General features: G+C 34.3%; 2 protein-coding genes across 3 annotated transcripts in view; both read right to left on the reverse strand.

Annotated features, from left to right (window-relative positions):
• LOC132697848 (luciferin 4-monooxygenase-like) overlaps positions 1-5,065 on the reverse strand; it is a 31,228-nt gene extending 26,163 nt beyond the window's left edge. For both annotated transcript variants that reach the window (XM_060663543.1, XM_060663544.1), the window contains exons 1-3: positions 4,793-5,065; positions 4,230-4,683; positions 3,880-4,172 (exon numbers count right to left, since the gene is read on the reverse strand). In XM_060663543.1, the coding sequence (XP_060519526.1) occupies positions 3,880-4,172; positions 4,230-4,683; positions 4,793-4,948 (903 nt within the window). In that variant the 5' untranslated portion in view covers positions 4,949-5,065. The remainder of the gene's footprint in view (positions 1-3,879; positions 4,173-4,229; positions 4,684-4,792) is intronic.
• Positions 5,066-7,344: 2,279 nt separating this feature from the next.
• LOC132697849 (N-alpha-acetyltransferase 10) lies at positions 7,345-8,588 on the reverse strand. Its single transcript, XM_060663546.1, has 3 exons — positions 8,544-8,588; positions 8,158-8,237; positions 7,345-8,089 (listed from the first exon to the last, which is right to left on the reverse strand). The coding sequence occupies exon 3, from the start codon at positions 8,085-8,087 to the stop codon at positions 7,584-7,586; it is 504 nt and encodes a 167-aa protein (XP_060519529.1). The 5' UTR covers positions 8,088-8,089; positions 8,158-8,237; positions 8,544-8,588; the 3' UTR covers positions 7,345-7,583.
• Between the last annotated feature and the right edge of the window lie 5,161 nt (positions 8,589-13,749).

Consider the following 13,749-nt stretch of genomic DNA (forward strand, 5'->3'; position numbering starts at 1 on the left):
TTTTAAAAAATCTCTCCTCTGTGATATTATGTTTTTTAGTTTGTAGGTTAAGTAAGGTTTAGGGGCTGGAATTTTGACAATTTAATGCCCCTTTTGACATTATGTTATAAATATTGTTTTTGTGTTTCTTTACCTTTGAAGTTGCAAATAAATGTATTATTATTATTATTATTATTATTATTGTTATTTTTTGAAAATCCTACTGTTATTTTCTAAATATTTTTTTTCTTTTAGAATTTCGAATAATATTTATGATATCTAATTTGCAAAAAAAAGTGTTTTTATATGCTTTATGTGTAATATCAGGTTTTGAAGAAAAATAAAAGAAAAGGAAAACAATTAATATTTCCAATATACATAATCGGTTTTTACAAAAAGAATCAAAAGAAATCTATCATAAAATGTAAAATGTGGAAAATATAGGAATGACAACTATGTTATCGCATCAAAATTGGTTAGGTATTATAAAATCGCTCTTGTAATCTAACAAAGTTATTCGGTTGACATTACATTCCGCAATTTATTAACTGAGACAAAGACAAGACGTGAAAGACGTTGAATTAGAGAGAATAAGTTGACTTAATAGCGTTGAGATAAATTCCCACAGAATACGTCAAACATTGGGTATAAAACTAGTTTTTCTTAAACCAATCTTCACATGATTCAAAATTCAGTTTAAATAAAATTGTTAACAGCTCCTCAACGTTTAGGATACTATTAAAAATATATAAGAAGTGTGTTCAAAAAGCAAGGTGAATTTTAAGTTTTATCAAAAAGTAGTTACTTATTCATCAAAATTAATGTTGTCTCCTTCAAAGTAATCCCCCCAGATATAAAACACTTGTGCCAACTTTTTTTTCAAATCTTGAAGCACTTTTGATAAGCACTGTCTCAACTTCTTCCAGCTTTTTTTTCTTTATCTCCTCAACCGTTCCAAACCTCGTTGCTTTGCATGGTTTCGGAGTTTTGGGAACAGGAAAAAGTCGCAGGAAGCCATTGTGGTTTTGTTTTTGACCAAAAAGTTAGACACAAGCAATGATGAGTGAGCAGGTGCATTATCGTGAAAATGCAAAATCCACCAATTGTTTTAGTAAATTCCGGACGTTTTCTTCGCATTGTTGCTTTTTATTGATCGTACTACGTTGTGGTAAGAACTCTTGATGTAAAAGCAAAACCTTGATATTTGATCGAACTTGACATGTTTTTTTCGGTCTTGACGATTCTGGGTTCTTCCATTGGCGACTGGGCTTTGGTTTCGTCTTCATAACCATATACTCATGATTCGTCACCAGTTTTGATCTTTTTGAGCATATCAGGCATCATCATTGACGTCATTTAGCAACTCTTGAGCGACACTCTTTCGACGGTCATTTTGTTCAAAATTTCGGAACAAATTTTGCCTCTATACATTTCATGCCCAAAACTTCAAAAAAAATTGCATGGCACGAGCCAATAGAGGTGCCGACGTCTTCAGCCGCTTCTCTAATAGTGATGCGACGATTTTTCAACACTATTTGTTTCTATTCTTCCAGAGCGATGTTCGTCATCGGCGTCTTCTAGCCCATCCTGGAACAGCTTGTACCATATAATTTTTTTTGCTCACAGTAGATTCACCACATGCCGTTGTCAACGTTTCAGGTAATTTGCAGCACTGTATTACATTTTTTACACAAAATTTTAAGCAAATTCTTAGCTCCATTGTTTTTGAAAGCAGAAAATCGCAGAGTACACAAAATACGTCTAACGCTTCTGTCTCACAAAAACAGTGGACGTGCAAACTCCCGTGTATATTAGGGACACCTGTATCAGCAATATATATCGAAGATCGTAGCATGCTCAATTGCAAAAGTCAGCTTACTTTTTGAACACACCTCGTATGTCGTTGGAAATATCGTTCTTATTATAGTCTGTCTCAATCTTCATCGTGCTTAAAGTTAAAGTCTGTTCATAGATATAAGAAAGTGACTAACTGATACGAATTAAGGAAAGACTCGGGCAAGCTGTAAGAATGAAATATGGCCGAACAGGTCCGTACTTTGCTTAGAATTTAATTATTTGGGGGTTTGTTAGGAAAGATACTAAACAATATTTATTTATTTATGTATGTAAATATGTTTAAATCTAAATAAAATTACCAATTATTTTTATTACCTACTTAAATTACTTAAAATTATTCACATAATATATCAATATCACTATCGCTATCATCGCCTGTTCTAGTTATTATTTGTTCTATATTATTTGCAATATGGATATACGATTGTTATCCTTTTTCTATATGTTTAACAGAATTTGCCCAACTTTGTGGAGGGATGTTAAAAACCTCGGTTTTTATAAGTTTGAGGACATTGGAGGTAACACGGGGGAAATTTGTTATTATACATACAGTTTTGGATTGTTGCTTTTGTCACATGAGGAAGGGGTTTTAGTCAACTGCCTACTGTCATAACTTGCATTGTCCATTACAATTACTACTATTAGGAGGAATGTTTGGAACTAGTTTGTTTTTAAACCAACTTTCAAATAAATCAACGGTGGTGTCTTCATGGTAAGTCAAAGAAGATTCTTTAATATTTTTCGCAGACAGAGAAAGTCCATTTGGGATCCAACCATCTTTAGAGCCAGCATGCAAAATAGTTATTTTATTACATCTTTTTGATGGCGCGTTTGTTTTACACTTATCAGTTGAGTCAACCCAATACTTTTCCGGGGTATCATAAATGTCGAACCAGGTTTTATCCAAGTAAATAATTGGCCTTTGTTGTTCTCTGTAAATCCTAATTTTTTTTCTAGATATTCCAGTCGCCATTTCCAAATTCTAAACGATTCCATTAAAACTTGCCTTTTGTCAATTTTTTTAAATCTAAATCCCATGTGTTGAATACATACATAAGATAGTTCTGCCACATTAAACACCGGTTTCATCTTTTTCAAGTCTCCTAATTAAGATATCTAATGTAGGCACGCTTTGTTCCTCGTACAACTGGTAAATTTTACGCCGTATTATATCTTGGTCACTTTCATCTATAGTCGAGAAAATGTCCGCATCGCTTCTTTTTTCCTCGCTGAAATGGGATTATTCACAATTCTCCATACAGTTGATGTTGGATTTTTTGTCAATGTGACCGTTTATTCTAAAGATGCTTGCTTGCTGGCACCACGTTCAATGAGAGTCAAATAAACATTGTTTATAACTTCCTTAGTCTCAATAGAATAGTGTTTTCTACATTTGGGCGGGAGCATCGCCTGAGATACACTAGACTCCCACATATTTTGCATAATTCGCACACGATTCAACACATGCTGTATTACACACTAATAAACGTAAACTAAGTAGTATACCAAACCAAAGAATATTAAACACAGGTAGGTATAAAATTATTTTCTATTACGGACGATAATTTTACCTGAATTTAAATTCCTTTATTTTAGGTAATAATCTTGTTGCATTCTATGTTAATGACCACCCTTGGATAATCCCATTCAAAAGCAATTGGTCACTTTCTTATATCTATGAACAGACCATACCTGCCGACGGCAATAAAACTCGGGTAGGTATTAAAGGACAGAACATTAGGGACGGACTCTCAAAAGTAGCATGCCCAGTTACAAAAATCTCTTTACTTTATGGACACACGTCGTATATCCAAATCGACTTATCAGTTCGCGAGAAAATTAACTTTGAGATTGACCCAAGTTTATATTAATTCCATAAACCAGGATAAAAAAAATCATGTTCCCAAATTTTCAAGAGATTCAAATTCAATTTAATCAACTAAGAATCTTCCCTAAATTTTCTCTACAATATTCTATATATTTTATAGCTGTACGGTTCTAACATCACGCACACTTTAAAAGACGTGCCACTTGGTCCCTCACCCTTATGGCGACGTTTTCTATCAGCTTCAGCGTCAGATCGGTGCCGAGGATCGCGGTGTCGACGACGAAGTCCTGGATCAGTTTGCAGGCGGAACGTTCGTTGAACGAACCCGGCAATATACGCAATACGCCGTAGTCAAACGAGGCGCAGCACAGGACCGTCTGCACTATCCAAGACAATGGAAAAAAAGAGATCACTTTCGATGGCCTATCAAATATCTCCATGAAGAGACATGTCTGCGTATAAACGTTGTGGTGAGACAGACAGGTCAGTTTCGGCTCAGCGCACGTCCCTACAAAAACCCAAAGAGAGGTTCCCAAAGACCATGGACTGGATGCTGTAATCGTGCCCTGCGTGGGTAAAATAAATGCCACTTCGTTTTCCGGCCTGTCGATGAATACCGGCTTGAACCAGTCTGGTTCCCTGTAAGGGAACAGTTTGCAGAACTGGATGGTGCCGGCGTGGTCATTGCCAAAGTTGACCACGTCACAGACGATGTTCAAGGTCGCGAGGATCCTCTCGATCTGGCTGACGGTTCTCGAGTCGCAGAAGCACATCCGAGGCTTAAGTTTGCGCACTAGTTCGAGGCATTCGCGGTAAGGGGAGTCGGGATTTAGGGGAGCAACTATGGCGCCAAGAAACAACGTTGCTAGTACCACGATGGTTTGGTGCGCGTGGCTCCTGCTGGATATCAGGATTATGTCGTTGAGACGGACGCCGCGGTCCCTCATCTCGACTGCCACCTGGATCGACCTCGACCTCACCGATCCTCTTGTCTCCGTTATATTGTTCACCAAGTCTACCTACAGGTATACAAATTCTCATTTTCTTATTTTTCTTTGCCTTTACTTATATAACAGTTGTTACTTTAAAGGAAACGAAAAAATGGAGAATGCGCCGGATTTTGGATACCTGAAGGATTTTGTCTGGTTCCATAACTAGCTGATCGTAATATTTATTGCCGAGGCCCCCGTAGCTCAACGGCAGACCCAGTTTGCTCCCGCGCAAATCAAACGAGCCTCTAGGCGGGGTCGTTTTCGACGAACCCGCCTTGAATTTCAAAAACATCGCGGCACTTGCGTTATCTGATGACCGACGGCTTTTTGACGTTTTTCGGACCGGATATCCGTCACGATCCAACGTTTGTGAGGGATCCTATGTGTTGGTAGTTTGTAGACGTTTGCATGTCAATTATGGCGGTTATGTCACAAGCCTTTCAGGAAATGTATTCGCACTGTTTTCAAAAAATGTACAGAAAAACTAACGGTCCTAGAAAAAGTATGTAAACACGTTTGATAAACTTTTTAAGTCACTCTTTCCGCTCGGGTAAAATGAAGCTAGTAATTAATATGACTAATATAATATTAAGTATTATTGACGTCTAAAAAATACGAACCGTTAGTAAAGACTGATTAGTTACATAGTAGCGCGGACCTACAAAGAATGATGGACAAAATTCATGGTCTTCAGCAAAGCAAATATCCGGGAAAGATTGTATGTTCGCAATGTGAAAGTCGAGAGAGTAAGTGAGTACAAATACCATCTCTACTGGAGGATACTCCCGAGAAATAAGATCCAGAGTAGGGCAAGTTAGAGCCGCAGTTACCAACATTCGAAAAGTATTCTGCGTTAGGCATCTAAACATCAATGGAGTGGTGGACAACGAACAAAAACGAAAAATACAAGGCAACAGAAGCGTGGGGACAAGGCGCACTTCATGACTGAAAAACCTAAGACCAGTGTAAATCAATACAATTATTCCGAGCAGCCGCGTCCAAAATGAAAATCACCATAATGATGGCCATTTTTGTAATTTGTAAGCAATTGAAACAAACTGATATCTGATGACCGCATTTTTGATTTTAGAGCAAGCAGAACTTTTTATGATTAAGTTTTTTTTTCCTAAAACGAATACTAACAAAGTTTCTTCGCACATGGTTTCAACTCACAAAGATATGGCGTATCAGCGTACAGATTTTGAACGAAACCTTGTGTTATTTTAATAACAATGATAACAATAATCAGATATCAAAATTATGGGGCAGCTGCCAGTTTACTTAGAAATCTTTTATTAGTATATATTTCAATATTATTATATTTGCGAAAATAGTATTTGTATTTGTAGCGGTCCCAATACTTGAACTCTGAAAAGTTTTGGGGATAATATAATTTTTTTGTTTATTTAGGTGCTTTAAATCTTATCAAATTACATTAAAAAAACAATGACATTAAATATATACAATTAATTCATAGTTAGGAATATCTATACATAGTTACATTTTTATTCTAAATGTCTAAATATAATTGTGTTTCACTATCAGAGTCGTCATTAAGATTAACAACAAAAGGATTTATGCGGTTTTGTATCGAAATGTAAGAGTCCTCAATTTTTATAATGTGCTGTACTGAATTTTTCCAGCTCTCAATTGGTATTTAGGTTATTTATTACATTTTTTATCAAATTTATAACACTGGGACCTTTGATTTTACTTGGTTCCGCAAATACTCTATGGGGTTAAACATGCAATAATATGAAGGAAAACGTCAAACAGTATGCCCAACCTGGTCAGCCAAACTATATACATGTTTTTTCATTGCATATAAATTTAGGACTTCAAAAAGTTGCACTTTTTGTAGCTGAATTCAAAATAAATATCATTTTCTAACAAATATTCCTAGATTTCAGTGTTTGAACTTTGCGCATTAGATGGCTGTGGTAGCTTGCGTTATCCAAGACAATAACACTGTTCTTGGGAATATTTTAAAACATTGGATACAATGTCATGGTATCGAACCATGTTTCATCAAAGTAAGTTATGGATTTGTTACTACTTGCCTTAGTCTATTTTGCGGTACCTAAATCCCATTTTACAAACAACTCTATGGAAGGTGGCACGGCTTATATTTATAGGGTGAGTTTGTTTTTGATTTGGTTGTGTTTATTTTTGTAGGTAGACGGGTTACTTTTAAAGCTGCTTGTTGAATAGGTCCTCTACTGATATAACTTTTTCGGAACGCACAGTGAAAACAATTATTCAACACTCTAGAAATATATCAGAAAGAAATATACCTGGCCCACCCCTTGTTTGTCACTCAAGAGAGAATATTTTTTTTGTTAATGGTTTTACCCAATAACAATAGGTAATAACATCGTTAAAGTTTTATTGGGGATGCTTCCATCGAAAGCCAACATGATGAAGATTGAGATACACTATAGGATGTGTAACAATACTTTTTAATTCTCACCTGCGCATTCACCATTATATCGAATGATAATGGAATTTTATTATAAATACCGCAAAACACAGCTTTTCTTCTTATACCGATTATCTACAAGCTAATGAAAATGCGGTACTCCAAAAATATTAGATTTGGCAAGTCGTTGCTATACTTAGATTATACAACCAGTTATACGCTGAGGTACTTTCCTATTTATGTAAAAATTGTTTACAGTTGCATTGAAATTTTAATTAATTTTGCAAAAGGCTGTTGAAAAAGATTTTTATTCATACCCAATCTGCCAGAAAATAAAATAATCGCCTGATATCAACTAATGCATTTAAGTAAATTTATACTCATAACTCATTATCAACAAAAAAAGTTGACTCCAAAAACATTTATACTTTTTTTTAAAGATATGTTTAAAAATAATAACACGAAAGCGCAAAGTACAAAGACTAATACAATAGTTAATTTATTTCATTCATTCTTCATTTTTCACTTCTCGTTTTTCTTTCTTCTTGGCAAATTCCGAAAGATCTCTCTTCATAGAATAAGCGTCTTCACCATCGGCGTAATATTTGGGTTCAATCTCCACGGTCTCAAATTTCAGCGAATTTTTATACAAATTCAAAGCTGCCCGATTGCTTTTTCTAACGTGAAGTGAAACATACTTAGCATCGAAACATTCTACCATGGCTTCTGAAGCTTGATCCATGAGTTTTTGAGCTAAACCTAATCGGCGATGCGATCTTTTCACAGCCAAGGAGGTAATATGCCCGTGCTTTAGGTCTTCTTGGTCCTCTTCCATTTTGGCCAATACATAACCTACAATTTTGCCGTTCTCATCCTCAGCCACGTAGCTCAATTGGGGCCAACTCAGGCCGTGATAAAAATAGTACTTCATTTGGTAGTTTTCGGGCAAACATAGCAAATTGCAGTGCTGCATGTTCATTAGGTCCTCTGGTTTTGCACAGCGTATGTTCATATCTACAAATATATCAGTCTCTTCGTGTTTTCTTAATCTTACTACGACTAGTTTTTAATTCGTGAATCACCCTAGAGCTTTCGTCACTTTTAAGCAGTTCCCGAACAAATTTGAAGCGACTGAGCACTAATATCCAAAGAATATACCAACCTATAACATAAAATGTCATTAACCTCAAACCTCTGTTGCCTCAGAAAATTTACCAAACAAAACGAATAGAACAACTAGACCAAGAGACGCAAAAACCGATAATCCAGCTAATAAAAAATCTTTCATTATTCACTACCCTATTATCTACTTTAAAAGAAAATTTTAATTATGGCAGTGCTTGTAGCACGTTATTACGCCATGTTGTAGATAACATTGATATACATAATAGAAAGCAAAGGTCTGCAACGGTGGCTAATCTCTAAACTATCGATAATAATTCTAAAATATGAGAGTAATTCTACTTACTCGATAAAAGTCCACAGAATTCGAATTTCTTTTTGAGCGCTAAATTAGTGAAAGATGGATCGTCAAATTTAAAATAGGTTATGCACACCGCAATACACTGAAGTTCTCTCTCTCAATTATCATAACTGTAATAAAAAAAAACAGGCTTTTCAAAAAGGAAGGCTACCCAAAAATATAGAACCAAGACAAGATAATGAAATGTATAACCCTCTGTCCCTGTAATTCTTAAAAAACAAAACATAGAAAACGATCAAATTAACAGCACCATTTCGCAGGGTGTTTGCTGAATTTGCAGAGGTGATTTTGATAAATCTAACGAAATTATGGAAATCACAAAAAAATAAGAGGATACGAGGTCAACAAATTAATACTTTCTCGCTTTTATGGTATTAATAATTTTATTTGAATTTTTTTAAATACAATTTGGGAATTTTTGTTTCCGGTTACAAACTTAAATCTATTTCATACAGAACTTTTACAGCATACGGAGAATGTACAATAACAAATTCCTCCTCTATTATTTAAAAAACTAATTTTCCTTATTTACAAATCATTATTAGATTTAATAATATTGTTATGTCCAATAGGCTTCCAGAACTCATTATTCGAATAAAATTATTATTATTACACTTAATGGAATCTCAATCTGTAAGCGGTCTACGCTCTATACCGAGGACGATTGACAAAAACAATTTTTTAAAATGAAGTTGGTCTTTGTTCAGAATTCTAGCAATCAGATCAGCTCTCAAAGGCATTAAAATAATTCTCTATCCTTTCATGATAGTTTTAGTGAATGTTTAAAAAGTTTTTATATGTTTTGTTGTGTATTTTGTTTAGGCCATTTATGACGACGTTTAACGAATTTTCCAGTTTTCTATGGTAGTTCTCAATTTGTATTATCTGATCACTACCGGGAATATATCTACCGTATAAATTATATTTTATGTTGTTTATCTAGTGTTTGCTAAATAAAAACATATACGCAAATACGTTGTCCAGTGTTTGTGATATAAAAAATGAAAAAACTAGGATTGGAATTATATTATAGACTCTGGATTCTTCTTTGAAACATATAAATGGACCCAGACAGTAATGTAACGTAAAACCCTTTGTAAAAAGCAGTTTAGCTGAACTATACCATCGTAACAAGCTATCCATTCGGTAGGAGCGTCTTAAGAAATTGTTGTTTTTTAAACTTTTCATTTTTCGATATAGTGTGGTTTAACAAAATCGGTTGATTTTGATCCCTGTAGTAAAAAGCGTAAAAAAGTCTACGGGAGCATTAAAAGGCAGTTTGACTACGCGTATTGCCAATCTGCTCTTTCCTACGCTCTAACTAACCTAAACTAAGTAAAAATTAAAGAATACTTTTTAACAACTTTGTCCAAGGTGAGTTAAATATATTTTGGTTTATTTGTATTTCTTATATCTCTACTAAATGTGATTTGAAAATGTCAATTTGTTTCATTGAATCAAATTTGTCTTTTATGAGTTCAAACTGAAGTGAACGTATATGATTTTGTTGTTAATTTTGAGTCTGTAGTACTCTACTGATGACGCACGATGTTCCTTCCTTAAGATGATATTGAGAATGACGCCGACAGCAGTATTTCCAAAACTTACAGATCAAGATTCTTTAGATCCCAATAAATGTCTATTAATTACTAGAACATCGAGAATAAGTCGAAGCGGTAATAATTTACTTTAACCGTGAAAATTCGGCTGCTTACTAAATCTGAGAGTTTATAATTTGCATGTTCTAAGCCAGGTTTTTTAGCGTAAATTTCTAAATACATTTATAAAGATGCATCCAAAAATATATTTTTTTGCCTTTAAACAGAGCAGATCCAAACGTTGTTAAATAAAACTGTATGTATTACCAATTTACTTTCTATTTTCCAGCGATTTTAAATTCATATGTTTTATGATAATCCCTATTTTTGTAAAATCGACAAGGCTTTCCAAAATGATACGCCAAAGGATAAGAAACAGTTTAGGCCATTTCTATGATAACTGCTGGATGATTCAAAAACGTTTAAACCATATTGTTCAATTTTTAATGACGCCTTTTTGGATGCATCTTTTTGTCGGTAATTTTAATTTATGACATAAACGATTATGATAATAACGAACAAATGCCAAATGCTTTGGATTTCGAAGAAGTCATAATAGACTTTTTCGATTGGCATTTATTCTTTGTGGAGTGTTTTTGGAAAACGCGCGTTTCGAAAAACACCGCAGACAATCTTAGATCTAAGAACCGACGACCTTGTTTCGGAAAGCCTTTGCTACTTTTTAACTCGCTACGCACTAGGTTAGCACCGTCCTATTAATTTTTGGACTACGTGAAATGGCGCGTTCCAAAACTAAGGTAGTCGGATAAAAGAATGTTACCGCCTGGTACACTTTCGTCGTGCGAAATGCATATAGAGAAATATGACGATGAAAGTGTACGTAATTTGTGGAAGGAGAGCTTAGAAACTAAATACGTGTGCAACAACACTGGAATCTGCAAAGATATTATCATCAGTTTCACGTAGTGCATGGAGATGCCATTTCGATAATTCTCAGTGGTACTTTCCTCGTGCCAAAACTTGGATTTCTGTTATACCATAGAGTTATGCAGTTTTCCAAGTTGCTCATTTTTTTTATTTGGACTAAATCTGGCAGACAACTTGTTTCACAAGTTTCGAAGCATTTTCCGGTTGTTACTTAAAAATGTCTTGGAGGCTTTTTATACAAGCAAATACCTTTATTTTATTTGGTCGAGGGCTTAGAATGATCGTCAAAACCAGGGTCTAGTTTTTATCTACATATTGGAAGACTTTGAAAGTTTTTTTGGTGGAAGACTTATGGATGTGGGACGAAATACTCTTTCATTTGCTTAAGGTCCGTGAAAATTTAAGGCGAATAAGTCAAACCGTTATTAATTATCCAAATTCTGGTTAGAGTATGGGTATTTGGAATTGCAATTCTTTTATAAACTAGTGAGATCGTTTTTTGATGAAAAAAACTCAAATGGATCGTATTGGCTGGTGTTAGATGTGGGGTTTTAAAATCTTTTATCTTCTCTTTCGACATCCAGGCTTTTTCTCTAAAATATAGGTAATATAACAATTTGTAATTTTCTAAACCAACACATTTTGGTATACAAGGAAATGGGAAGATGATATGAAGCTTCTGAATTTCGATTTGATCTTGATCGTGGCTTGTTTTTGTGGGTCCTTTTAAATTCATAGTAGCAAATATTATGAATGTACCCTCTAGGAAAAAATATGATCAATGTATTAACAGAAAAACAAATTTTGACATTTATCGTTTAATTTAATTTTGCATTGCTTTTTGATGAAGTAAAACGCCAATAAATGCCTCTAAAATGCGCCTTCAAAATCAACATTAAACTCACTAGCCTTGTGAACTATTCCGTTTTTTTTATTCTGTCACAGCCAATAAAAAGGTAGGACAAATTTGAACTTACGCGGCTTCTCAAAGGGGCTTATTTAATAGAAACTTCATTTTTTTCCACAATTTAGGAGCGGACTGTTTTTTTTTTAAATTGACTAGAAGAGAAAACGAAAATATAAGGCACAGTTTCTTCGGTGAATAGCTAATGTAGTAATCAATGTGGCCTTTACGGATGTTATTGCTATTTTTGCAAAGAATATTAGCTAATACTTTTAAGCCCTTGTGAAAAGCGCTTGTTATATTTTCGTATGGATACAATGTAAGCGTTATTTTTCATATATTTTCTATTTTTTTTTCTTTTCGTGATTTTGTGTGGTATAAATTTCAAGTGATTCGATATTGCATTTCCAGTGTCGTCACATCGTTTACAAAAAAGTGAAATATAAAATAAACAATTTTAAAATTAAATTAGTAGTTTTGCCAAGTTGGAGAGATTTCGGTTGCGCGATTCGCAGCCGTTGTTTGTTATTTGAGGTTTATACAAAATGTCGATCTTATTGTATAAACGCGTATGTTCTCAAATAATTTGAAGACCTAGAACTTTCATTCCTATCCTCTGTATTTGAAAATTATATAGCACATACCCAACGTCAATTTTTAATTTGAAAACGTCCGTTATGTGTACTAAAGGGCACGATAATTGGTAGGTATTCGTATTCGAATATTTTGTGTTTTACCCTGTCTTAAATGTACTTAAATATTGCATACGTAGCTGCCACTTCGCGTTGTTTGTATTTTTACCAAACCATCAACATGTTTTGATTTGTAAATGTTATTTTTCTTTTTTTTACAAAAATAAATATATATACGTTGACTCCTACAACACTTTTGTACACAGAAAAAATTACAAATGGGTCCCTTTCAGGCCATTTACTTTTGTGCGGAAAATAAGTGCGTATATCTAAGTGCGACGTTTTCAAATTTATCTCTGGATCAAATATATATTGTTTTTATCATTATCTGCACCTCACGACGACATAAATTTTGTCTAAACATTTATTTTATTAACCATGAATTTTTTTAGCCAACACAGAGTATGAGAGTGATTGATTTTTGAAAAAACTTTTTTTGAAAAAACTTTCGGTTCCAATTATTCTTTGGGTTCCAAAACTGTCCTCGTGATTGTCTCTAATACATCTTTCTTTACATCACTTTATATCTTAAGGGGTCAAAATACAAATAAAATTGTCGATCGTCTATCGATTGTTAGCAAACTATCCCACAGCTTTTATATGTTAAATGTCCTTAAAGGAGAAAAATATATTTTCAGAGTAACCTAGATATATTTATTTTTGTCAGGGCTAAGCGAGTTCGATTCGGTAGTCGATAGTGTTGGTGTTATCGGCTAGTGCTGCCCCGTAACATTTTTGAAATTTTTTAAATCTATCCGTAGTATCAAGGCACTTTTTGTGCGTTGATTTTGCTGAAAAATACCAACGAAAGTTCTACGCCGGTATTTTGCAACATCTCGATTACATCGCTTTTATCAACACATGGTGTAAGTTGTGTAGTCGAAAAAATTGTGCGTAAACGACCTTACATTCGTTTAAAGTCCAGTTCTCAGTATCTATGTTACTACGTCGGCCAACAAAAAAAAAACAAACACAATGAAATGTTCAGTTAGATTTTTTTTTGCTGGCCCGCTTGACGATTTGTGCGTTTTTATCCCCTCCACCCAACTAATTGTGCGTTTTTACAAAAATAATTTACGCGCGAGTACCGCAGTTTTAACCAGAATTAT

This window comes from Cylas formicarius, unplaced genomic scaffold (genome assembly GCF_029955315.1).
Source record: "Cylas formicarius isolate icCylForm1 unplaced genomic scaffold, icCylForm1.1 PGA_scaffold_2__14_contigs__length_35257938, whole genome shotgun sequence".
Lineage (NCBI taxonomy): Eukaryota > Metazoa > Arthropoda > Insecta > Coleoptera > Brentidae > Cylas > Cylas formicarius.